Raw genomic sequence first — 26493 nt, 5'->3', positions numbered from 1 at the left:
AAACATTAGGGCTGAATCCTAAAAAAAGCAACTTTGAGAGAATTATGTCTATCTGTTTCAGAGATAACACATCTGAGCTCCTAACATAATAGAATCACAGAATCATTAAGTTTGGAAAAGACCTTCAAGATCATTGAGTCCAACCTTTGACTGATCACCACCCTGTGAACTAAACCATAGCACTATGTGCCACATCCAGTAATTTCTTGAACACCTCCAGGGATGGTGACTCCACCACCTCCCTGGGCAGTCTATTTCAATGCTTGACACCCCAGTCAGTGAAGAAATTCTTCCAGATGTCCAACCTGAACCTCTCCTGGTGCAGCTTGAGGCCATTGCAGAGTAATTAGTATGGAAAGGGGGCTGAAATCCAAAGGTGCCAAAGTTTGCTGATGTACTGACAAGTTGGAGGAACCACTCACAGCACTGCATTACTGGGTGATAAAAAGAGAGATACAATCCAGTCTAAAGAAAAGTTACATGTAAGGAAAACCTTAAATATACATATTACGCTGTAGTGAGTGGCTGCTGTTTCTCAGAAGAGGGACTGCAGTACAAATGTGGGTAGATCTCTTAGAACATCCCAGCAGTCAGCAGTAGGATGAATAGCAAGCAGAGTGCTACCCACCATTTGGAAAGGAGGAGGGCAAAGCAGCACATGTCAGCTCACTAAGCCCTTGGTGAGTGCAAGTCTGCCAGTGGAATAGCACATGTGGTTCACCCCATCTCCAAAGGATACAGTAAAGCTACAAGATTAAAACATTTCAGCTAGGAAAAGTGAGGGAAATTCAAGAGGGAAATAATAAGTAAAACCACCAATTACATGGACAGGCTGAACAGGAAATATTACTCATTTTCTCAGGAAAATATCCATGGCAATCACCACTCAGACCATAACATGGGAATTTAGGGGAAGCAAATTCCTTTAAAGAAAAAAGTGAACTATTTTTGAATGACAAAAGCACACAGATTTCAGTGATTACATAAACTAACTAATGGAAGAAAGGCAGGAAAGATGGATGGAAAGAAGATCCTATTACCTGTGTTAATTTGAATGCAACCTTCAGCCTTGAAGCTTTCTAACTCAAAGATTACAGAAGTCAAAGAGGGCATCCTAGGACAAGTATTGTTTGTATTTACCCTTTCCTTATTTCAGCTGCCAGTTACTATCAGGAGCTCTGGCTGTGAGCTTTGCCCTCACACAGTTTAGCTGGTCTTATGTCTTGGCAGTGGAAGGTTGGGATATTGACATAGCATTTCTCTGGGACAGGAGTGTGAAAGGTAATATGTAACTTATTTAACTAAAGGCCAAGAGCCAGAAGAGGCAGTCAACAGAGTAAGCAAAGCTACACTGTAAGAAGCTCATGGACTTTCCTCCTCATGCTTGCCTATTAGGTTGTTGTAGAATTGCCACCTCTGAAAATGAAAATAATTGCCACCTCATAAAAAAAAAAACCTGCTGCATATAAATAATTGTTCTGCTGGCAACCAGGAAATCCATCAGGAGAAGTGACTGTGTCAGCTGAAGATTGGGTAGGTGCGAGCTCAAGCTTGGTGCAGTCTTCCCTACTTTCAGTGCAGTGAAATGGGCTGGATTCTCAAGATCCATGTGATTAAGCATCTGCAAATTGCCTCTGGGAGCTCTGAATCCTTTCCCCGTTCATTGCTACTGCTGAGCACAGAGACTTGTGTCTTCAGTGCCTTCTCCAGACACAAAAGCCCACAGGCATGATCTTTTCCACAGGGAGATATACATTCCCATTTTAGGGAAGCAAAGGGTTAGAAATGGGAAACGAGTACATCTCTGCAGAGGATGACAGTGTATGTGCATCCACCCATGAGATACCTGGGGCTGAAAAGCCAGGAGCTGAGAGATATGTGGCTGTATGGTTGGGTGGCTTCTGCATGTGGTCAGAACTGCCTTACGCTAAATATCTACCTGCAGTACTTCTTGTCTTCCTTGCCTTCATATGAAACTGAACTAAAGCTTGTGAGAGAACAAGCTGGTGCAGTCACAGGGATGCCCCATGCATTGAAAAAAATTTGTATCCTGGATCATTTGTTTTGTACTGCAGCCTCTGTTGTCTGTGCTAGAGACCTGGCCGTTAGAAGAACAAAGACACACTTTACCAACACGACATAAAAATTTGCTCTTAATCCGTAAATGCAGATCATATTTCCTGGGAAGTGTGAGATCTGATGGCAAAATAACAAAGCCCTAAGTTTTAGTCCATCCAGTCTGTAATACAGATAGGACTAGTTAGAAGAAACCTGGATTATTTCATTTTCATTTCAAGTGAAATTTCATATTCTGTCTTTCTTTTCACTTAACAAAACTTCTTGAAAAAAATTATTTTCTTTATGTAGTGCCACAGAAGGTTTTGATTTTGGAAATTCAGTGTTTTGTAGTAGGAAGACATTTTGTTGTGCTGTTCTAGATCTGCTATATTTATGCATGTAGTGGCTATGTTTTTCTCTACTTTTTAACTCTTACCCTCAATGTGATCCCCTGAAGTATTAGACTGCTCAAAGCCATCAACTAATAATTTCCAACCATTTGTAAAAGTAAAGAGGGACCATCATTATTCATACATAGCCACTGTGTATACAAAACCATGGAATCATTAAGGTTGGAAAAGACCTCTAAGATCACAGAGTCTGTCAGCCTATGCAGCCATTTAAACTCCTAAGTGCAGCACACATGCCTCTAAAGTTAGCATAAAGAATTATAATTTCTTAACAGAATTTTCAAACATATTTATGGTTTTAGCAAAGGAATATATCTTTGCTTTAGGGATGGATATTGAAATGCTCTCTCTAGAAGTTACTTTTATGAAATCTAAGGTCTTTTCCATAAAAATCTGTGAACTTGGAATTGCATGCAAGTCTCTTTTCAAAGTTTGTACATTAGAGTTCTAAGCATACAAAGCTAAGAAGTAGCCAGTGTGTCAATAAAAGGTTAACAGACTGCTAATGCAGTGTTTTGGTATTGAAACACAGAGCTTATTTCTTTCTCAGGACTCCATTACCCATTCCTGCTAGCTGACAACTTTAAATTGAAACGGATTTCAGTCAACTAATACATGATATCTTTCTTTTTAGAAAGCTGTCTAGTTAGAAAATTGACTGATAAAAGAAAGTTGTGGTATTAATATCCCTTGATAAAATAGTCTTGTATGGTCAGACCCCTGTAAAGTACAGCAGAGCTAGAGGCAATGGTGGGAGAGCTCTGGGACTTGCCAGTGCACCCCTGGACTGTTAGGTGGGGATGCTGTGAGAGAAGAGGCTAATTTGCCCTGGGTGAGGTTGACAAGTCACTGTTTCTGCTGGGATCCAACCTAGTACTGTAGCACTGCTCTGAACCATGCCAGCCTGCCAACTCGCTCCAGCTTCACACGGGAATCTTTGTTACTGAGCTGCTGTGTGACATTTGTCCTTAGCGTCACTGCTAGACCAGAAAAAAGGCAAGAAACGAATCCCTTTCCTGACAAAATGCCCCAGGCATATTTTTTAATTTGTTGGTGGAAGCGTTGCTTTAAAAGCTGTACATAAAGTGATGCCTGACATCAAATTTGATGTTACATGGCATATTTTTTTCTTGTTCTGTATTTTTTGTTTTATGAAAGCCTCAATGTTTACAATTTTATTGAAACACTGCAACTATTTTTCTGTTTTGTGATTTCTGATTTAGGCCAAGTAATTGAGCGATTTCCTAAATTGATATTTAATGAACCAGAAGAAATACATTCTACTCTTTAGTGCACTACAGTATGAAAGTTAAACATCAGTTATTTTAACAGCTAGATATCTCTTCTTCTGGGGCTTTCAGCCAAATCACTTGCAAAATTCTGCAACAGAACAGGGAGGGTGTCTTGCCTTATGTTGAGCGGAACTTTTGGAAGGTGAATGTTGGATTCTGCTGTGCCTCCTCACTGTTAAAAACTACTTCCTTCTCCCCAATACATGATTTCCTTATGACCCTAAAAATATTCCTTGCTCCTGATCCACAGTTCTCAGAATGTGAACTTCCAGGAGGAGTAACTGACTGTGGTTGAACCAAATCCGCAGCCAGGCTTGCCACTATCTGGCACTGAAGCTTGGATATGATATTGGAACAGCAATGGACATCAAGCTACTAAAGCAATTCCACAAGAATGCTGGAAGGAAGCTGGTATTTGTTTTTTAATAATCCTTATGTTATAAATTTCCATTTTGCAAAGTTTCATATTAAAGCATTGTAACAAGGATCCATAACTAGCAGACACAGAGGTGGTAGTTCCACCTAACTTCTGGGAATGATTGCCTGCTTTGGTCTCATTTTGGTTTAGTTGATGGGCTAGAGGCAGGTAGGAGAGAAGGAAGTTATGAAATGGAAGTTGATGACATTGGCTGAGGTGTGTTAACTGGGAGATTTAACTAAGTTTTGGTGGAATCATGTCTATTTCGAGAAAAACTTGAAAGAGGAAGAAAGATTTATCAAGAGAAACAAAAGCATGGAAATCTTAAAAAAAGCATGGCTATTATTTCTGAGATTAGCTTTGTCTAGACTTTCTGATGTGGATTTCATTTCTATATATACACCTTCTAGCTTACATACCCTACTGTCAGAAAAATTATATGGATATTAAGTGCAAGAAAGCAGAGTAGAAGTTAAAAACATTTTTATCGATTTTCTGTGAAAAAAATGCTTGTTGTAACTTCTCTGTCAAAGAGATCCAAGCTGCTAGATTTATTGGCCAGTTTTGCAGATTAGTCCTCCTAAATCCTGCAGGATCAAAATATTAAGTAGAAAAAGGGAGAATTTTAAGGGTCTTCAGATTTTTAATTTCCCTGTGACTAGCCTACATCTGGGACAAACAGTGCTGGCAACTCTCCCAGCACTATGAGTAACACATTTTGGCTGCTGTCTGCATTTTTCAATTAAGTAACCCACCAGACCCCCATGCAACCTCTGTACAACTCTCACTGCGTATCTGTTCCATTTTATTGCAGCTGACACTCCTCTATCCTTTTCCACATCTCCCATAGCAACTTGAATTCTACATATGGACATAAGAAAGTGGGGAAAACAACCAGTTGGAAGTGGGTATTCCCCTAGCAGTCTAAAAATTAAGCAAAATCTGTAGCTTCTTTTATCTCTACGGCAGAATTTCCTGAAACAGGGCCCAAAATCTAATGCTCAACCTGGGGACATTTGCATCAGCAAATATTCCTTGAATGATACATCTGGTAGATTCTTTTCAGGATTAATTCTGTTTTACAATGCAAGTTCTTAATACATTTCTTTTTCTCTCTTTTGTATACTGCTTGCAAAGTCTGATTTACTAAAAAGGTGTAAGTTAGTTTTAACACTTTTGATGACCAATACATTGTTTTCATTGAAACAATTGTGTTTGGGTTATTTATCTTAACTAAAATTTAAGGTGTTGAATTTAAGTGTAGTAGCTCCTTCCAGCTGCTATTCCAGCTTATACATATTCTGTTTTACTTTCTAAAATCAGGATATTTTTATAGTTAAAATTCCTGCTCTTTCTTATGTTAAATGAAAAAGTTTGGTATAAAAATCCATTGAAAATTGTATCAAGAAAATAACAGGAAATAGATATTTCTTCAGAAAATTTGGACTACATTTACAGACATGCAGGTATGTGCCATAGATTGCCTTATTTTGAAACCTTTCAAGTGGAGTGGTTTTCACAAGTGCCACATCACAACACCCTGCTCTGGGTTCTGTTGCTTGCATGGTCCCTACTAACTCTCTTGTCTCTGCTCAGTGTCGGAGGCACAGAGTAGTTCCATTCTCTGTAAATGACTGTCAAGAGATCTTTTATCCAGCCCAGTGCTGCTAAGGGACAGGCCTGTGAAGAAGCACATCTAGCCATAAATACGTGAGCTGATACTGCAGATTGTGTTTATGTAGGCCATTGAACTGAGCAGCCCAGTAAATACTGCTGTTTTATTGTCTCTTCTAACAGAAGATCTTAAAGTGCTTGCTCATTACTTGGGTGCCCTCCACAAGTCACAGCAGTTCTATCAGTTATAAAACAGAACATGATGTTTTACAGTGACATCATTACCTATTACTGTAAGACGTGCATTTTGACATTAACATTCGTGTCCCAGCCTTGCTTTTGTGAAAAACCCTGAGTGATGTAGAACACCAGGTACAAGCTGATTGTCACAGCTGCCAAGTCATTTGGCTTGCTGGTAGAAGTGTGCATGGTTCAACAGGGAAGCCATCAGATACTAATGTGAGACAATAAGGTTGGTCATATGTCTTGCAAGGCACCAAAATGATAGTAATCATTGTTAAAAAATGAATGCACATTTCTGTGCATTCTTTTTCTCCTGCTTTATCAGAGTAATAGTAGAGGAAAATATAGAGGGAAATAGAGTCAAGGATTCTTCTGAGAAAAATACTATGCTATTGAAATGTATTCTGATGTCTTGTTTAGGCTTACAGTTGCTGTACAAGTACATGAAATAGGGCTGGAAGGGACCCTAAAGATCATCCACTTCCAATCCCCATGCCATGAGCAGAGACACCTTCAACTAGACCAGGTTGCTCGAAGCCCCATCCAACCTGGCCTTAAACACTTCCAGGCCTGGAGCAGCCACAAGTCAGCCTAGAGGGGAAGTAAAAAACAAAACCCCAAAACATTAGAAATCATAAAAATGTAAACAGTTAAAACTTTCAAAAATAGAGGTAATTGGTAACTCTGCCTAATGTTCTAGATTTTGACAGTTTAAAACACTGTTATACTGTAGTCTTCCCCTGACAGGTGAATGAATAAGTCCAATCAAATATATTTCTGTTCACTGCATGTGTGATTTTGTAAAGTTGACACCACAAAGAACATTTTTACAGTTATACCAAATTCTAATGCTTGCCTTTCAAATTGCTGACCTTTAGCAGTGCGATTGCCTGCACTGCAGATTCGTGATGCGCTATCCTTCAGGAAAATGGATATATTAGCAGGGATGGTGGTGATACTATCCATAGTGAGACCATGATGCCACATCAAGTAGAAAACATGGAGGAAAACTGATCTGTTTTTGTGGGAAGGAATATGAAATGACAGTTTCAGAAAAAGCATTTGAAATGTGCGGATACTTGGCTGGGGTGTGAGTGCTGAGTGGCTTCTGATATGGCACAGCCAAACCCCAGAAAGAAGCATGATCTGCCCTGCACTGAGCACATGGCAGCCTCCAAGTGTCATTTTTTAAAGGTCATCTTGGAAAAAGAAGATTTTGATGGTCCCTGTTAAAGCAAATTGAGAAAATGCAAGCATACAGTTCTTTTGGTATCCTGTCAAAAGAATTACAATTGGTACACAATATGTAGATGCAGTTCCATCTACCAAACCCAAAATCCAGTTCAGATAAAAGGTATTTGTCTTTGAGGTGTTATTGTAGCAGTTGCAGTGCCTGCCCTCCCCTCCGTGGACCTTGCACCTCATGATTTAGGCCATCATATGTGACTCAGGAAGATTCTTTGTCCTCATTTTTACAATGTATTTTGAGCTTGTCTCTACATGGAGTCCCTAAATATTTTCAGGTGCTTTTCTTCATTTGTGCTATGCTGTGCAATGCTAATAAGCAATATCTGGTTCTGATACTGCACTTCTTTTTTTTTAAGTAGAAGCTAGGATTCTTATGTAGTTTTGCCATACTAACAACTGATTTAATCATGTTATGACTAAAACTGGAAAAATTACCATTTGCCATCTAAGTCGGGTATATACAGAGAATGCACTGTAGTGCACAATGCAGTATGGATGTATGGATTAAACTAAGATACAGCCTTAAAAGAGAAAGGGGATGGACCCTTCTGCCTACTCACCTCCCTCCTTGAAAAGTACAGAAGTATCTTTTCAGTAAGAGCAGTAATCCCACAGAGAGGATGTGGTCATAAATCTATGCTGTTAGAAATTAAAAGGAGCAGCAAGCACCACCAGGACATTTTCTTATTCTTGATGTGCACACCTTAACACAGCAATAAGAGGTCAAGAAACACAAGATTGAAACAGAAGACATAATCACCTGTTGAACTGATATTCAAAAATCCCAAGTTGTAACCAGTGTAAAATTTAGTCTGTTTCTGTTGTTCATTACCATTCATCATTTCAGCAAATGAAAGTTTCATTTTCGCAGTATTTTGTATGGTTCTCATATGTGTTTACAACTATTTGATTTATATTTGTTTTCAACTGTAATTTCAAATGTATAAAATGGCCCCAAATCTTTTTTCTTGTCTCTAGCCACTCTGTGTTGGAAGAGCCAGCAAAACTGTGGCAACAACAACAAAACAAATGAATAATTTTGGATGTGAGGTCTGTTTGCTTTGAAAAGGATTAGTATGTTTGTGTACCAAAATGTTGCCAGATCTGCTTCCTTCCTCCTTTCCAAGAGAAATGATTCTGAATTAGGAGGCTTGAAAAACAGATCAAAGGGAAGAATTTTGTTCAGGCTACCTCTAATGCAGGTTCAGTTAGTAATTACAGCATTCAGTTCTGGTCTAGGAAAATACAAGTGGCACCCTTTCTTTTTCTTTTCTGTACATTATTTAATCAGGTCTTGCTGTTGTTCACTGCATGACTGAGATCAAAAATGCCATTGATAAATTCAGAGAACAGACAGTGACTCACACATCCCTCAGTTCAGATTAGGTGAAGGAGAAGGGCACACTAAATAACAGAATTAAATATGGTTTAATGATTGGCAATGCTTCCACGATGTATTGTTCCTAAATAATCTAATTTGATTTACAGTAATTCAGTGTAAATGTAATCCATTTGTCAAGGAAGTGTCTTGTAATTTATAGTTTAGCACGAAATATATGTCATCAGAGAATGATTTTAATTCAGTAAGCTCATGTTTGTGCAGCAACAAAAGAAAAAGAAAATGTTCCTTGAACAGCAAAGCAGGGACATAGTGGATTGCAGTCACCTGGAAGGAGCAACTGCTGCCCTCTGGTCTCCAGTGGGTCCCAGGCTGGGCTGTTTCAGAGATCCTCCTTCCAGCCTGAAGACTAAATTTTTTAAAATCTCTGACTTCGAGTGTGCTTAATTCACAGAATCACAGAATATGCTGAGTTGGAAGCAGATTGAGGGATCCCATTAGTGCTCATTTCCCCAAATTTTGGCACACTATCTCATTGCTCATCACTGGACACCCTGGTTTTATGCCTTTCTCCCTTCCAAGCTCATTTAAAGCTTTGTTGTCAAGCCCCAGTAGCTCCCGTGCTAGAGCTCCTTTTCCCCTCTGAGACAGGTGCATCCTGGCAGGTGTCAGTGGACCACGTGTTGAGTAGATCAGCCCGTGGTCAACAAACACAAAATTTCTCCACTGACTCCAGCTTCAGAGCCCTGCATTGACCTGATGGACCTGCCTATTCCTATCAAACTAGTGGATTTTTTTGTTCCTGAAAGCCCTTCTTTCCAGGTTTACAATCTTTTGATTCATATGCTTTCTGAGAGAGAGAAGGGAATCTCTATGTAAGAGCCTCATGGCAAAGTACTGCTCAGAGAGCAACAGAAATAAAGCTGTAGTCTTATGATAATATTTTAATAGCATTCTTTTTATTTTAAGGTACTTCAGCCTAATCCCCCAAGTTATCCCAATCACAGTATCCAATGTAGCATTCTTTTCAGCTGTTAGCAGGTGGTTTTTAAAGCCCTCTTTAGATGATACATGGGGCCCACATAGTGAAGTCAATAGTTAGACAGGATATAATTTAGACTTCAGCTTTTCCTCTCAGTTTGAAATAAAATGATTACATTTCAGGAAAGCCTAAGGCAAGATTTAAAGTTTTATATCAAAAGTTGAATATTTTCTTTTGTTGTACCCTGTTCTTTTTAAGAAAATGGTATTCATTTAAAATAATGCTTGTTCTGATGTATTTGAAAAGGCACTACTCTGAATTGAAAAGAAATTCATAAAGTATGCATGTATGGGAGGGGACGATTGCATTCTTTACTGGAGCATGTAGTCAGAGGGTTTTAATGCAGCCCATTCTGCTTAACTGATAGAATGAGGTACCTGCAAAGACGAGCTGTAAGTAACAGATGGCCAGTGGTGTTTACAGAGCAGCCATTAAGGTGACAGAACCTTCTGGGGCTCCTCTCCACATCCAGGTTATAAAGTGATATTATAGTCTCTATTTCAGACCAGAAAATGGTCCTTGACTGTCTTTAAACCCATGGAAAGTAGTTCTGGGCAATAGCTCCACCTAATTACAGTTCTTGTAACCGTTGTGATGCCTTTCATTTCTTGTACCCTAAAGTTATACAAGGGTAGAGGCCACTTGTAGCATACAAAGTTGTAAAGCTGACATGGGACTCAAAAATAGGTGGAATATCCCAGATATGAATTGAATAAGAAATGAGGAGTAAGATAAGAACAGGTAAGGTTGCTTTAACTGTTGATATCCGTGGGGCTGCTTTACCAAGGACGCCCTGGGCACATTTTTTAAAAGCATTACCTACTAAATGTAATTCCTGGAAATATCCTAAAAGCAGATGTGTCTGTTGTAGGAGTTCAACACATCAGCCAAATGAGGAAAGGTCTTCTTTTTCCAGAAGCCATCAGAAGAGTCTAAAAATAAGTTTGCTGTAGCTAAGTAGACTGCTCTCATGCTTGTTAAAATGGAAGACTGCAAAAACCATTATTGTTGCTTAAGGGAAGAGTGTCACTGAACTAGCAAGTTGAAATTTTCTTATGATTGTATTGCAGAAAAAAACCTTAAATTTCTTTCAGTTTATTCTTCTGGGGAAAAAAAATAATTCTTCTACCTGTTAGCACAAATGAATACTACTATCTTAAGGCAACACTACCAACATGGTTTACATTCATTTGCCTGAATTCCGTGGTGCTTGTTTTCACGTGTGGATACTTGGCCATAGGAACCTAGGTTAACATTACCTCATTAGCCTTCACACCACCAGTTAAACAAACAGACAATAATAAGTATTGAGGTTGACTGGGGGTTTAAGACTGGGTGCTCATGGTACAGAATGGTGAAGGGCTGTTTTCAATTGAAATTACTCTTACAAAGGGATGAATTGTTAATGTGCTGTTATTCCAGATTTCTAGAAGAACTGATGTGGTGACAGAATTAAGACGACAATTAATGGCTGCTGAGGAAGAAGACAGTTTATCATATCCTCCTCTGAATGTGACCACTGGAAACTATACATGCATCCTTTTTTATGCCAGTAATTTCAGCCTCAAAGCCAGCAGTTCAGTTTTAATAGATTTGACAAATGCAACATTTGTAACACAGAATGTGGATATTTCTGCCTCTGAGTGCTCAGACAGCAACACAACGTGAGTAGCACAAGAAATTTCACATCATTATGCGTGCGATTCTGAAAACTATCAGAAGTGTTACAATGTAAAATTAGTGCTATTTTAATTTTCTTCTTCTAAAGCATCCAAAATTTAAAAAAAAAATTGTATTCTTAGAAGAAAAAAGTTAAGTCAAGACCACAAAAATTGTTCAGAAGAGGCCTCTTAGTTTCAGTCTTTTTCTTCTTATGTTCCTTACTTCCTTGTTTGTTTGTATTTGATCCAGACAGGTTTCCCTGTGTCTGATCTCACAGTCACAAAAATCTCCACTGGCATTAATGAGATCATAACTTCATTCTCTTGAAGGGGAGTATTGCCAGTTAGGAGGTAGTAATTCAGCTAGAAGTACATTAGTGAAACATGATCTCTGTTTTCCTTTACTTTGAAGCACCTGCTCTTGGGTAAATAAAACCCTAGAAATATTTAGTCATATTTTTCTGTGTACTGAACCTTTGCTATATGACTTCTGTAATTGCTTACTGATTTAGAATATTCCCTCAAATTGAAATGTCACAATGATCTAATTTAAGCTGACTACTCTAACATTAAAAATCTGTTTCTTATTCTTAGACTGTCATTAAAATACACAAAACCAGTGAATGGAATCAGCAGCCTAGAGATAAGGTAACTTACGATTTATTTTAAATAGATCTTTTGTGGTTTACAATGCCTGTTAATAAATTAGGAGCAAAAAAAAAGGGGAGGAGTTACATGAAGATATTTTTGAATTTGTTATTTTCTTTCTCTTCTGAGGAGTCACTATGCAGGAAAACAATAATACAGTCTTTATACAGAGAATATATTCATGTGCTCAGGCAAAGTTCTGAAAAAATATTGTAGGCAAACATCCATACTGTAAGTACTGGTATATGCAGCTTCCTGTTTTACTGATAGGATCGGGCCACAGTCCTCTCTCAGGTGAATCTAATTGTGATTTGTAAGAACCTCTAGCAGCTGAAGTCTACCTGCATAGCCAGGGCTGTATTGAGTACTAATGTGGACTGCCAGTGCACTCTATTAGTGCTAGCTTGTGGTTAATGAGGGGTGCAAAAAGTCTTAAAAAGTCCTTTTTGCTCCATGGATGCAATACAAGACTGTATTTCTCCTACCATGACAAGAGGGAAGAAAAGCTAGGGAATTGGAAGACCTGTGAAGAAAAATCAAAGGGAGAATCATGGAATCATTTGTGTTGAAAAATATCTCTGTGATCATTGAATCCAACCTTTAACCCAGTGCTGCCAAGTCCACCACTAAACTATGTCCTAAGTGCGACATCTTTTAGATATCTTCAGGGATGGAGACAAAGCCACTTCCCTGGGCAACCTATTCCAAGGCTTGGCAACCCTTTAGCTGAAGAAATTTTATCTAATATTCAACCTAAACCTCCCTGGTGCAATTTGAAGCCATTTCCTCTTGTCCTGTGGCTTCTTACTGGGGAGACAAAACGAACCCCCACCTCACTACAACCTCCTGTCACGTTGTAGAGAGTGATAAGGCCCGCCATAAGCTTCCTCATCTCCAGGCTAAACACCCCCAGCTCCCTCAGCCCCTCCTCATAGGACTTGTGCTCCAGATGCCTCCCCAGCTCCATCGCCCTTCTCTGGACAAGCTCCAGCGCCTCAATGTCTTTCTTGGAGTGAGGGGGCCCAGAACTGGACACAGGATTTGAGGTGTGACCTCACCAGTGCCAAGTACAGAGGGACAATCACTGTCCTGGTCCTGCTGGCCGCACTGTTGCTGATCCAGGCCAGGATGCCATTGGCCTTCTTGACCACTTGGGCACAGGCTGAGTCATGTTCAGCTGCTGTTGACCAGCACCCCCATGTCCTTTTCCAGTGGGCATCTTTGCAGCCACTTTGCCCTGAGCCTGTAGCGCTGCCTGGGTTTGTTGTGACCCAAGGGCAGGACCTGGCACTTGGCCTTGTTGAACCTGATACCATTGGCCCTGGCACATCAATCCAGCCTGTCCAGATGAATGCTCAAGTGAATAAATGCCATTATTCACACTGAGACAGAAGGACATCCTGTGTTTAGGTAAAAGGACCCCAGAAGAACTTGTGTAGAGGAGAGTCAGTGATGTGTTTGAAGTAGTATTCAGAGTGCATAGAGACACTTGCAGTCATTATCAGAGATCATGACAGGTGGCAAAAAACCAGACTTAAACTGTTATTTAGCATCTCCCTTCTCCCTCAAACATCTAGAGCTTCGTGGAAGAACATAATGTACAGATAAGATTGCTGTTAGTATAGTATTTTTACTTTTTTTACTATTAAAGTTAGCTGAGTATAGGATCCCAGAGACTTGTCCTTGGTGATGGTGTCAAGCATGCCTTGGTCTCAATATTGTGAATTATCAAAGGGACATGTTCCCTAAACACCATGGGGAATTAAAAAAATATTTTCCTTGGATCCCATTCAAAAAATACTGATCTCAAACCAAGACTATACCCAAGTTGTATTTTTCCTTTTACTACAAATCCCAAAATATCACTTTCTCTGGTGCTGCCATGATGCACTTGTGTCTGCTCTTTACTGCTCCTGTCCCACTCTGATAGAGACAGACCCTCCAAAACACTGCTCTGATTCTCATTCTTCATCTTTACATATCCTAGCACAAATCTTAGCTGGTCTGCTGTAATTTCTTTCTCTATGAATGAATCTGGTTGTTTCCTACCTTTGTCCTGAGTATGGCTGTCCTCAGCATAATATCATCCTTTCTAGTAAAATTAGAGTTCCAACAAAATAGTGTAATTCACAAAGCATCCTATGGAGCATGGCACTGTGCTTCAAAACTAGTTTACTGCTAGATCTTAAAGGTGTTGTTTCTTCAGCAGTCAAAAGGCTTCACTTAACTGTACAACAGCAAATTGCAAACCTTGAGACACTACTATAGAAACAAAATCCTCTGAAACATTTATCTTAGATTTTGTTTGCTGCAGCTGGCAGAAGATCAAATGTGATGTTAGTACACACATGGATTTAGTGAGGATTATTTACGTTTAGCCATCTGTTTATTAAAAGAATTATGATTTTAATTAGTTATTGGATGAAAAATTTAATGTGGTCATGAATCTGAGTTGCATCTGGAGAGAAGAAATTTGAAGCAACTCTGCAGACAGACTAACTGTAATTAAAGAAAAATAGTACAAAAGGTGAATGGTTCACATTTTCTTTCTTTTTCAGGAAAAATTTTTCTATCCTTTAAGCCTGTTGTAGTAGAAGTAGAAATACTCACAAAGTCTTTCTTGACCTGTGCTTCTACTTGAACACATTATAACTAAATACCAAAATGCATAAACAGCCATTGAAGCTGGAATAAGAAACTCAGGCTCCACAATAGGTGAGGATTTGAAAAGATAGCTCAGGTAAGGTCCTGAACGTTGTCATGCCCAGCAAGTAAGAGTAGCATAGGCTGGCTGTGTTTTGCAGAATTTGATTTATTCCATTGGTCCATGTGTGATCCAGGTTTTTAATAGACCTTCAGGGCATTTAAACACAAATATGTCTAAACCGATGAATTTTTATGTATGACACAGGTGCTTAGAAATGTAAAATGGAATAGAGGAAGAATGTAGGGAGTAGCTTCCAGGGTAACCATTTCGTGAACCTTCACCATGCATTGGCCTGGGTGTGGGAGGTAGAGAGTGACTGCTTCTGTATTGCTTTTTTCCCCTCTTCCCTTTGCTTATTAAGCTGTCTTTATCTTGACCTACAAGTTTCCTCATGTTTGCTCTTTCTGTTCTCCCCCCTGTCCTGTCGACGATGGGAAATGAGCAAACAGCTAAATGTGTGCTTGGCTGCTGGCTGGTATCAACCTCTAACACCTCAGAGCCTTTATAAATTAAAAATAGTTCTAAAGACTCACCTGTTTATTTGTAGTTTTCTGTTGGATTGTCACTTGATGGGACAATAGTGTCATTTTAGGCCTCTGTTAGCTACCATAATACAGTATTGCATGCTATATAATGCAAATAATAGGATACATGGAACAGAACCAGAACAAGCTATTGACTTTTTTCATGATTTGCTAACACTTTATTCACCTTCTGTATCTCAGTATGTCTCTTGTCAAGAGCTTCGATAGACATACATTACAACCTCTGTTTTCCCCTTTTGGTTCATTTTGATTACATTTCTTGATCAAGATTACTCCTTGGTAAGATCATGGTCTGCCTTCACAAACAGGACACAAGCAGGGCAAAGGGGTGGAAGGAACAGAGCTGAGAGCCATGACTTCACTTTTTGCCTCTGTGAAGGCCATTTACTTAAGTGTAGGAGAGCTTATCTTGAAGACAGAAAGTGAGGCCAGAGAGGACCATGTTCAGGTAGCTCAGTTTATTAATCAATAAAAGAGGTTCTAACTTCAGCAGCATGAGTGGGATCCAGACTCTGCCCCCCTTATCAACACCAGTCCATGCCCACGTACGAGCAGCTGGTCATATCCCACCTCCCACTAACAGCTGCAACTGCTGCTTCAGCCTGTGCACACACACAGCTGTCACCTCCCTCTCCCTCTCTGTAGCAAAAGTTACAGTTTTATTCATCCTCCTGCTCTTGCACTGGGAGATGAGCTGTTAGGGAGTGGCTGTAGAGTGTTGTGATAGTTTTAGAAAAGGAAGCTGCTGCTGCAGCAGGAGTGGGAGCAGTGGGAAGTAGTTCTTTGCTGGAAGAAGCACCATCTCAGCTCTGTCATAAACTGATCCAGCTGTTTGAGCACTTGTCTGTCATTTTCTCTGGGAAAAAGTGTCCAAGTGAATGGAAGTGTAGAGCATTAGTATTCCAAACTTACATTGATACATACTTGACTGCTGTTGTTGCTCAGTGTATAGAACAGAATAGAGCTGACCCAAAAAAACATGTTTTAAATTCTTTTGCTTAACAGTTGTGTTTCTCTTTGAATCTTTGAAACAGTAATACTAGCTATCTTCTGCTTCAGAAATACCTCTGCTTGTAATGATTAGCCACATGAGACATGATCAGTGGTGGTGGCATTCAGAGTTCATACAGTTATCTGGCACAAAGGGAACCTGGCCCATGACCAGGAGTTTTCTGTGCCACCATACATAAAGTACATAATGTCTCTAATGTACATAATTGTCTCTAATGTTTAACACGAACGTAACATTTCCTTAAAAAGCCAAAGTACTTTCAGTTCTGCAGATAAAACCTTTGTTCTCTCTCTGCTCTGTATGATTAATTTGCTATAATGTGCTCCTTCTATTTGCTATCCACTCATTTGAGAAAATGTTAATGAAGTAATTCTATAGATTTTTGTTTTTTGAATGTCTTTTTTTCTTGTAATTTAATGAACTATAGTTACATCAGTTATCAGTTAAGTGTGTGCTTGTTGGAGGCTATTCACTGTTAGTTGTTTGGGAAAATGCTAAAGATAAGAGCCTGTATTACTAAGTTAACTGTGCTCAACTAGTTAACCAATTAGAATATTAATTCCCGTAAGTCTGCAAGTAACACAACATTTTAGTCTGGTGTAATGTGGAGAGATAGTATTCCCTTTCACTCACGTACATGGCCTTATAAAACTTTTTGTTCATATGGTCAGTTTACAAGGAATTTCCTTCTTCACCACTTTTCTCATCTTACCAGCAAATGTACAGACCAAACCCGGCCTCTGTGGTTGGCATAAACATTTAAGTAAGCTTCTCTGTGTTTACAGCTGGCTTTCAGCTAGTGCCTCTAGCATTGCTACTGGGACACCATGGAAATTCTGTTCAGATTGTACTGTAAATCAGGAAAAGGTTTCTTTCTTCTAGCAATAATATCAAAGTTTTAATTTTGTAACTGTGTAAGAATAGAATATTTTCTATATATATTTGTGAATGTGGACTGGATGGAATTCAAATTTTTTTTTCTTTTTCACTGATGCTTGCAGCTGAATGTTTTATGGATAGAATGGCTCAGGCTTAAAACATAAGGAATGCCATAAGACAAAACATCCTTTGCTCACTTCAATGACACTGTGTTCTAGAATTCCTTCCGAGCATTTTGAAATTCTTGAGGATTCTGAAGTTATATGAATGGCCACAGATTATTAATATTTAAAAAAAAAAAAAGTATAATTTGTGGTTAGATTCTATGTTGTGTGGTTGACACAATATTGAAAGTAACTAATTTGAGCAAACAAGCAATACTCTACAGAGGGAGTATTCTTTCTATATACATATACCCTATAGAACATAAAATAGTCTATATTGTGACACATTTAAGATGACTGTACTTTTTTTTCAAACCAATCATAATTGCATCTAAGTTATTACTTCGTATTTTAAAGTCAACATACAGTGTTACCCATTGTGGATAGACATATTAGAAAACTTAATTTTGTAGCAAGTCTCATTTATTGCTAAATAGATTTCTCTTCTAAATCTTTTGTGGCTATCAATAATCGAAAGAAATCATCAGCAAACTATATAGAGGTACACTTGCATTGACCAAGTAGGGTTAAAGTATTAAAAAATGTACACTAAGGAGAAAGGTTTATAATTTCCTTATGAAATAGCTTGAATGCCTAAAAGTAACAGTATAAAAAGTGGCAAAGATTAGCACATAGTCCTGATCTGTAAAGGATCAGGATATACTTCTGGATGTCTGTATTGTTTAATTCTCAATTGTTTCTGTTGGGAGCTGTTCAGACTGCATTGGTAGTAACACACACATAAATTCCATGATTATAAACTGCTGGATACTGCTGCAATACCACACATACACAGACGCTTTCAAAATAAGAAAATACTTTTTTGCGCCTAGCCTACTTCCAATTGTGAAACTAGAGCTGACAATCCCTCCCAACCCTCCAGTTAGGCAAAACTGTCTTCTACATCAAATTCAGACCTTTGCAAAGGAAATTGCCATTTAGGCATTTGAGCTAAGAAAGAATTGCAGTGATAAATTAGAATGGCTATCATGCTTGTACCTATCATAAAAGCAATTTTCCAAAAATCCCATGAAGTGTTTATTCAGAGGCACTGCAGTCTTACTGACACTTTCTCAGCTTCTCCTCCTCTGGTTATAAACTGTTGGTAACTGATGAAATATGGCGCTGGCAGAGGCCCTTGAAGAATGAAATTGCGTTTGCTTCTTGCCTGCCACAGTTGTAAGAAAGCTGTGCTTGTGAGATGAAACTCTCAGTAGTAAACACATTCACAGAATGTCTTCACTTCTCAACCATCTTAATGACATGGGAGGCCATGTCATCATCAGCTGTGATGTTTGCAGCCAGCAGTAGTGAACCTTTATCTGCCACCAGTACTTTATCAAATGTATATTAATTTTTTTCCTTCTAACCTTTTGACTTCTTTTTTTTTTTGTCCTCTGTTCCTAGGTTTTTAATGAACAACAAGTTCTATGAAGGCTCCGCCAGAAAATGGTCCACTTTAGATTCAGTTGAGATTGTACAAGATGGAGAAAAGCTTGCTAAATTTAATGTTTCTGCTATCTCTGCCCCTGCAGAGTATTCATTTCATTGTCAGCTGGTGGGAACAAGCAATCTCTATCCTGCAAGGCTAGTTCCATCCAATGATGAGGCAAAAAATTGGGATGTTTTCATTTCCAAGTTGCAAGTGAGTATGCATTGCCATTTCAGAGACAACTCCAAGAACTTTTACTTACTATTGTAGGTGTTGAATGACACACATTCAAAATGCCCTTACCTTCATTTCAGCCTGGGGGGAAACGTAAAAGAAAAGCTGTTCCTCTAGGTGAGCTATTTGGTAGAGGGGTACAAAAGATGCCAGTTGCTGAACAAGGAGAACATGAAAGCACAGCTTTGAAAAACAAAACTATGAAGTTGTCCACAGGAAAGAAAAACCAATTAAACCAAATGCGCTTAATCAGGCAAAGAATGACTAAGTCCTCATGCCTGTTTAATGAATTGGGCTGCTCTTGGAAACAGGGGCCTCTTAGGTGGGTGGCTTTATGCTGCTTACTTTGTTTTTATTTGATTTCTTGGCACTTTGTTTACCCAGGAAAGTACAGCTCAGTGTGGCTGCTGTTTTCAGTGACATGGACTGTCGGTACTCCTGCAGCTAGAAACAAAGCCCAGTGCAACTAAATTTAATGGGAGGTTTGCCATGGACTTCAATCAGGAATGGTACTAGGTCCTGCGTGGCCCAGAAGGAAAGCAGCTGGCTTTTTTTGAATGAAAACAAAGCTTTTCTGCATATTTATTACAGTAGTACAGACTACATATGTGAGGTGTAGATGATTACACCTTTACTATTTTGAACTTTGTTCTTGACTTCAGAGAAACAACAACATTTATATCTTAAAACAGTATTGCACTAAAGGATCTCTTTGATGAAAGAGATCATGAAGATAATAGGAATAATTCCAAACTGTACTCTATTTGTCAAACATGAGCTAACCTCATGATAACTGGATACAAATGCTGATATAATTGTATTTATAATTCTGATAACAAACCAAATCTCAATAATCTGACTCTAGACTTAACATTTCTGCTTAAACAATGGCAATCTCAAAGAAAGAGCATTGGTGCTTAGATTTATTTTACACAAATTCCAGTATCAAGTCTCACCATTTTTTGAGAAACCATGTTGCAATACATACTAATGTTGTGAAGGTTCCTTATGATGGAATTTTTCTTGTAAAGGACTGAAAATACCATTGTCCATGCAACTGTACTTTGCCTAGTTAACTCTTTGGAGTTAGGCTTTTGCATCACTAAGATATGAAAGGACATGGCCTGTGGAATTACAAAGTGTTCACTTACCATCTGTCTTTTCCTTGAATTTCTATATTACTGCCTTCTTAAATAAGCCTTGCTCCAACTTTAGTAGGCATCCTTTCATTGTGGTCTTAACCAAGAGTAGAAGTAATAGGTTTCTCATCTTCCTTATTGATCTGGAACAGCAGCTGCTTCCACTGTCCAGACAATAGAACTTCCAATTCCTCTTGAGAAAGAGCTTTTTCTCTGATCATTTCCTAAAGATGGAACACAACGTAAAAACTCCCAGTCTGATTTTTTTCTGTTGTGTGAGAAAACAGAAGGTCATGATTCTGGGCTCATTTCCAAGTTCTATCTGACCTAGATCATACTTTTCCAGGTGCCTTCCACTGATACATACTGAAAGGTGATCTCAACATCAGTCTTGTTATTGCATAAGGTTTAGAAACCCCTGAACACTGTTGCATGGAAAAAAGCATGTGGGATGTGCTCAGTAGTTGCAGCCAGCACAAAATCTTGTTGCTGAAACTGAAGAACACGATTTTCATGTCAATGTTACGCAATGAATTAGAAACCAGGATCCAGTGCCAATCAAACTGGCACAATTGCACTTTGCAGTGCTGGCTGCTGGAAGCTAGATCACAGTAATAGAGGGACAGTCACAGCTACAGAGGGAAGCTTTGCACAGCTTGTTCCAAGGCAAGGTTGAACTGGTGTAGCCTTTTACTTCAGTTCTGGAGCTGCCTCATTCACTACCACTGAAGAAGCTCTGTGGGATGCTGTCCAGGCGTGCTCACAGCGTAGGATGTCACTACTCCTGTCTCACCATACCTGTACAGAGCACCAAAACTGCTCTGGGTTTAGTGGGGGTTTTGTTGGTTGTTGTTGCTACAGGAATGGTTGTTCTACCACGATACCTTTTGTCCTTTTGAGGATCTCATATTTGTCAAAGAGCTTAAAGAGGAGGCTGCCACCAAAAGCACTGCTTTTCTTTAGTATGTGTGGTTTAGAAGCACTCTGAAACCTATGAAAAACTGCCAAAAACTTTAAAATCAAGAATATTTGGATTCTTTGTAGCTAAAATATCTCAAAGTTCAAAAATCAGAAGTTTGGTGTGCATTTAAGAGCCATAAACCCAGCATATTTTGCTTGAACTTTTTGTCAAAGGTCATATGATGAGAAATGTCCATTCAAAAATATTTAAAAACAGTAAATACAGACTTGTATAACAAAGACAAATGACTGGTCCAAACACTAAAATTAAGACTCCCACGGTGCAGAGGCCTATATACAAAAGGCTTTTGCATTCTTAAATACTAGAGAACCACGCGTAAGTATTTTTAACTTCTCTATATATGCTGCTAAGAGTCTCGTTATTATCTCCTGCCTGGTGTCTTAACACCCCCACAGAAAGGATAAAGCTTCAGAAAAACAATAAAATAACTCTGCATATTCTTCATCTCCTGCCTAAAAGTAGACATAGCGTTTTAGGAATGTAGAATTGAATCTTTCACCTAGGCGGTTCAAGAAGCATAATGCTGTTTTAAAAAAAAAAAATAAAATAAAAGGAGAGGACCACTAGAATGAAAATAATAAATTTCAGTATTTCTGGCTCTAAATCAGGAGTGGCAAAGCTCTTCTAAATGGAATAAAGTACTTGTTAAGTACTTCAGAGAGTTCTTGTAAATGTGGTAAGAAGTGTGTATTGTCTTCTAGAATTTCAATCCGGTTTTTTGAACACAAATGACTTAAATCGTCACCTGCTTTCTGTTTTTATTGCCAGTAAGTCTTTCAAGCTACATTTCATGACTCCTATTTACATTCTCACTTGTGGTCAAAGCAGTGGCTTAACAAGAGAAGGCTTTTGCAATCACATGTATTCTCTAAAACTGTGCAAACAGTTGTCCAGCCCTGCAGCTTACTTTCACTAATCCTGCTTTAATCAGAAGTCCGAGAACCTTTGATGAAAGCTGACAGTCTTTGTGAGTTAGCTACCATGATCTGACTTGTAAAGATTCTTCTACAAGGCCTAGAAAACATTGAATTGCTAAAATTGTCTTCACATTATCTAAAGAGCCCTTAGTTCTTCATACAGTAAGAGTTTTATTAATCATCATTCTGGAAGGTACAGACATTGCTCATAAAACACATATTACATAAACATTAATTTTAGGCACCTGAGCCATGACTGAATGCAAACCCAGAGTGTTTACTGGTGTAGCATGGTGGATTTGTTCAGTTTGTACCAACACCTTTCCTAGGAAATACAAACTCTTTTATTACCACAAATAAACTAAAGCTTTCCATTTATTTTATTGTAAACCATAGAATAATCATGGAGTGGGAACACATAAAGGAAATCCATGATCTTCTGCTTTCTTGCTTATTGCCTGGTGGTAGAAGTGATTGAAGTAAAACAATCATTTTTTAAAATTTTTATTTGATAATATGTATAGAAAATAGTAATTTTTAACGTGTTGTTTCTTTACCAGTGGGTTTGTGATATTTGCTTTCCTTACACATCCATTTCAAAGATTCTGTAAATGCATAAGAATCCCAGTCTTCATTTTTCTTTATAAAACTTTTAAGAATGAATCAAAATGAGATCAGATGAATTCTTTCCTTCCTCTTCCTCCACCAGTTATGTTCCCTTCCTTCTGAAGGAATCGGTGCTTATGCCATTATGCGCGTGTTTGTAGAGGTGGGGATTGTCTTCCCTTTCTTCATAGTTTTCTAATCCTTTGACTGGTTTGAACAAAATTTCTAGAAAGTTAGTGGTCTCAAAGGCATTCAGTTTGTTGCTATTTTTGTACAATTGGGATCTAGGCAGAGAATATATCTCCAAATTTGTTGATTTTTCTGAGAAGAATTACATGGTTGGAGGTCAGTCAGTGGCAAACATTGAGAATTCAGTCAAAGCAGAGATATTACAAACTTCTCTAACTGCTTTTGAAAAGTTTATATAGGTTTTGTAAGTTAATACACAACACATATCCCATACCTCAATAAAGCAAGCCTTCCCTTCTGCTCTGAGTCTTTGATGTCTAAGGAGGGAGGAAGAAAGATTTCACAACTTTTTTCTCCTTGAACTTTCACTAAAACTCAGCCAAAAAAGGTCATCTTTATTAGATGCATTTTAAAGTATGTTCCAGGAGTTTTGTTTGTCAAGGAGCTATGAGCTAAAACTGTCAGATTATTTCAACAAATGTCATGATCTGAGCAGCCTTAACTCTCATGCCTTTGAGTGCTTTGAGTTTCCTGGTTCTGAAGTGGTCATTGAGCCGATGATCAATGAATACTGATATGCTGATTATGTGACTGCAGAATACTGATCACATGTCCCCTGTGGGACTTTACTTCTAAAAGTAATACAAATTTCTGAAGTGGGAAACCTACTTCTTACCAAAGAAATGGATTCTGCATCTTTAATTTCCTGGGTGAAAAGGAGATTGTTTTGCAGAGGATTTTGTTCTCACTCTTTTTTTAATGGGCAGAGTATAATAGTTAAAAGGTGTGGGTTTTTGTAATTACCACGTATATCCTGAAAGTAGGGACTACGCCCCATGCTTAATTGCACTCATCTGTCTACCTTTCTTCATTTTCAGATTCAAGGCTTCAACATTATAAACAACCAGTTTTCCTACGCAAGTGACTGTACAGGTTTCTTCACTCCTGCAATCTGGATGGGCTTGGTAACATCTATAATTTTACTATGGATCCTGACCTATGGAATCCATATGATCATGCAGCTCACAACAAACAACAGATTTGATGATCCCAAAGGTCCAGCTCTGTCAGTTCCTCAGACAGAATAGCCATGGATTGACTTAATGACACTGTGGCTTTTCCTGGTCTGATGTTTATGATTTTTATAACCTTTTTACTTCATATATATATAACTTGAAAAGATACCATAGGAAAATCAGATAATTAACCTACATATAAAAGTGATCCTTATGTTTGGCAACAATAATAATTCTATTTGTTATTACGATCATTTGTTAACAGCTTTTTGTGTTAAGGTTCTGAAGTGAGACTGTAGAGGTTATTACTGTCTCTGGCTATTAGAAAGGCCATTCAAAACTTCCTTCAGATTAACTTTTATTGACAAAGAAAGCATACCACAACATAGATAACTGGGAAGGATAAAATATTGTTGATGGGAAGCTATATATTGAAAATACTGGTATCTCTAAAGGCTCTTCAGTAAATATGTCATGATGATGCTACAACTTAAGAAATTTTAACTGTGTTTTGAAATTTTATCTCTTGAGTAAAACATCCAGAAATGTACAGAAGTAATAAAGTGTAAGTCACTAAATAGATGGTCCTGAGAAGTCCTTTCAAAATACATTACTTTGTTCAGATGTGGTATCATGAAGGAGAAGGGTTAGATTAAAGTTTGGCTTCCATCTAATGTTATCTTATGCTTGTGAGAATTAGATTGAGTAACGCTGACTTGTGTTTGCTTTAGCCATGGACAGCTGATGGGGTTCTAGGCAAGATAGGTCCTTGTCCAAACAGATCACAAAATGAGATTTGGTGTCATGGCAATGAATGCAAATTTCAGGTTCAGAACCTATTATGATTCAATGTGCCGGTGCAGAGAGCATCTAACAGAGATAAGGTCATTTTCTTAGCCTCCTCCATTTTCCAGGCATCTTTGGAGAAGTTATGAAGTTCATACAAAAAAAAAAGGAAAACTAGTACATAAAATTGTTAGAAGCACTGTGATAATGTACTGTTTAAGTCCGAGCATTTTATGGTCATCTCAGTGCTTCTAGAAGCCTGAAAACATTCACAGTGTGCTGTGTTCTTCTGCAATTAATAGAAACACTATATCTTCTAATTGGGTAATCTGATTATGGAGTGAATTACTAAATTTTATTAAGAACAAGGAAACAGTAAAAGAGCAATGGTAAAATCGCAAAAAAAGGTAAAAATAAGGCTTTTCTTCTTTCTTCTGGTATGTTTTGTTTTGACTGGGCATGTTCAATTAGTAGTTAAAAAAAAAAAAGGCATTTGGACAAAATTACATTTGTGAAATGAGAAAAAATGTAACTTTTCTGATCCTGTACAATGAAACAGAGGAAAGACAGTTGGAATCAACTATTTAACTAGACAGACAATAGTTTCTATTCATCATTTCTGGGTGTCACACTTTTATTATGCAGTCCAAAAAGTAAATTAAATGCTGTCTGAAGCTATTCCTTCTGAATCAGTCAACCCTGACCTAGAAAACAAAAGGAAAGTGTCATATAACTAGCAGAGGTGTCTCCTGTGCTGTAATATTTTTCCCAAATGCTTTTCAGAACCTCAGAGAATGCATTTAATCTACACAAAGCCTCTGTGTTAGAAAGGCGTATTTTCTTTGCACAATTAGTTGCCAGGAGACAACTGGACTTGTTTTATTAATTCTCCCTTCAAAGCAGGTTGTATGAATGTGACAACGGAAAATTGACATAATAGTCATGTAACTGTCGCTAGGAGAGGGAAAGGCTATTACAAAGGACTTGCTTCGTAGAAGACAGCTTTCTTAGGACTTTTATCTAGTTTCAATAAAATTTGGAGTAGATTTTGTTCAACAGTGGTGATGAAAAGAACTGAAGAACAGCTTTACCAGGCCACCTAGCTTAGCATTCTATCTCCAGCAGTGGTATGAGTATGGTGAGCATCTAGTAGTGCTCCCTGCAGATGTTCTCCCATTCTCCACCATTTAGCTCAGGTACTTCCTCAACTAGAAGTGTTGCCTTTGTATTTAATAACTCTGGGTATAGTTATAGCCCATGAATTTATCTGGCCTCCTCTTGAGCCTGTGGGCTCTCCTACAGCTCACAGTGTCCTGATTATAGTACGGTACTGGGAATGCTTGTATCCTCTCTTGCTTGCCCAGGATGGACTCTGGAGAAGAGGGAGAGGAAACAGTCTCACGAGGAAAAGATAAGCCTCTTCCAGAAGAGCTGTTTGCTGTGTTTGGTATTACACATTCCAGGGTGAAGGCGAAGGCATTTTTAACAGAGAAAAGCTTTTCCTTTCCACCTTCTCTCACAGCAGTGATACCATGCTTTGGCAAGTAGGGCCTGTGGGGGCAGGTAGTCTGTTTCTATAGCGACTTGGGATATCTTTGTAATGGGGAGATCAAACCACAAGCTTATCCTTGTGACGTCTGTGCTGGGAAACACATCATGAAAAGAAAGGAACTATCTACAGCTCTAGCTGTCCTGGGGGCCAGGTGGACTGGGCTCCAGGGACAGTGGCCGGTCTGTTGTGGAAAGGAACTGCTCTCTGTCCACATGGGATGGGTTCACCTTCGTGCTTGGGCCTCTTCTCACAGGGGCCACCCCTGCTGACAACACCTGGACGCAGACATCCAAAACCCCTCCTCAGAGGGCCATGTAGGCTGCTGGAGTCCCCACGCCCTCAGAAGCCCTTGCAGCTGCA

At 38.6% G+C, this 26493-nt stretch overlaps 1 protein-coding gene across 1 annotated transcript in view; it reads left to right on the top strand.

Annotated features, from left to right (window-relative positions):
- Positions 1-24377, top strand: part of LOC116442386 (V-type proton ATPase subunit S1-like) — a 43332-nt gene extending 18955 nt beyond the window's left edge. Inside the window, exons 7-10 of the mRNA XM_032105275.1 lie at positions 11087-11328; positions 11920-11973; positions 18688-18925; positions 23658-24377. Of these exons, the coding sequence (XP_031961166.1) occupies positions 11087-11328; positions 11920-11973; positions 18688-18925; positions 23658-23867 (744 nt within the window). The 3' untranslated portion in view covers positions 23868-24377. The remainder of the gene's footprint in view (positions 1-11086; positions 11329-11919; positions 11974-18687; positions 18926-23657) is intronic.
- The last annotated feature ends 2116 nt before the right edge of the window (positions 24378-26493 follow it).

This window comes from Corvus moneduloides, chromosome 4, assembly GCF_009650955.1.
Source record: "Corvus moneduloides isolate bCorMon1 chromosome 4, bCorMon1.pri, whole genome shotgun sequence".
Classification (NCBI taxonomy): domain Eukaryota; kingdom Metazoa; phylum Chordata; class Aves; order Passeriformes; family Corvidae; genus Corvus; species Corvus moneduloides.
This window is presented reverse-complemented; position numbering and strand designations above follow the sequence as displayed.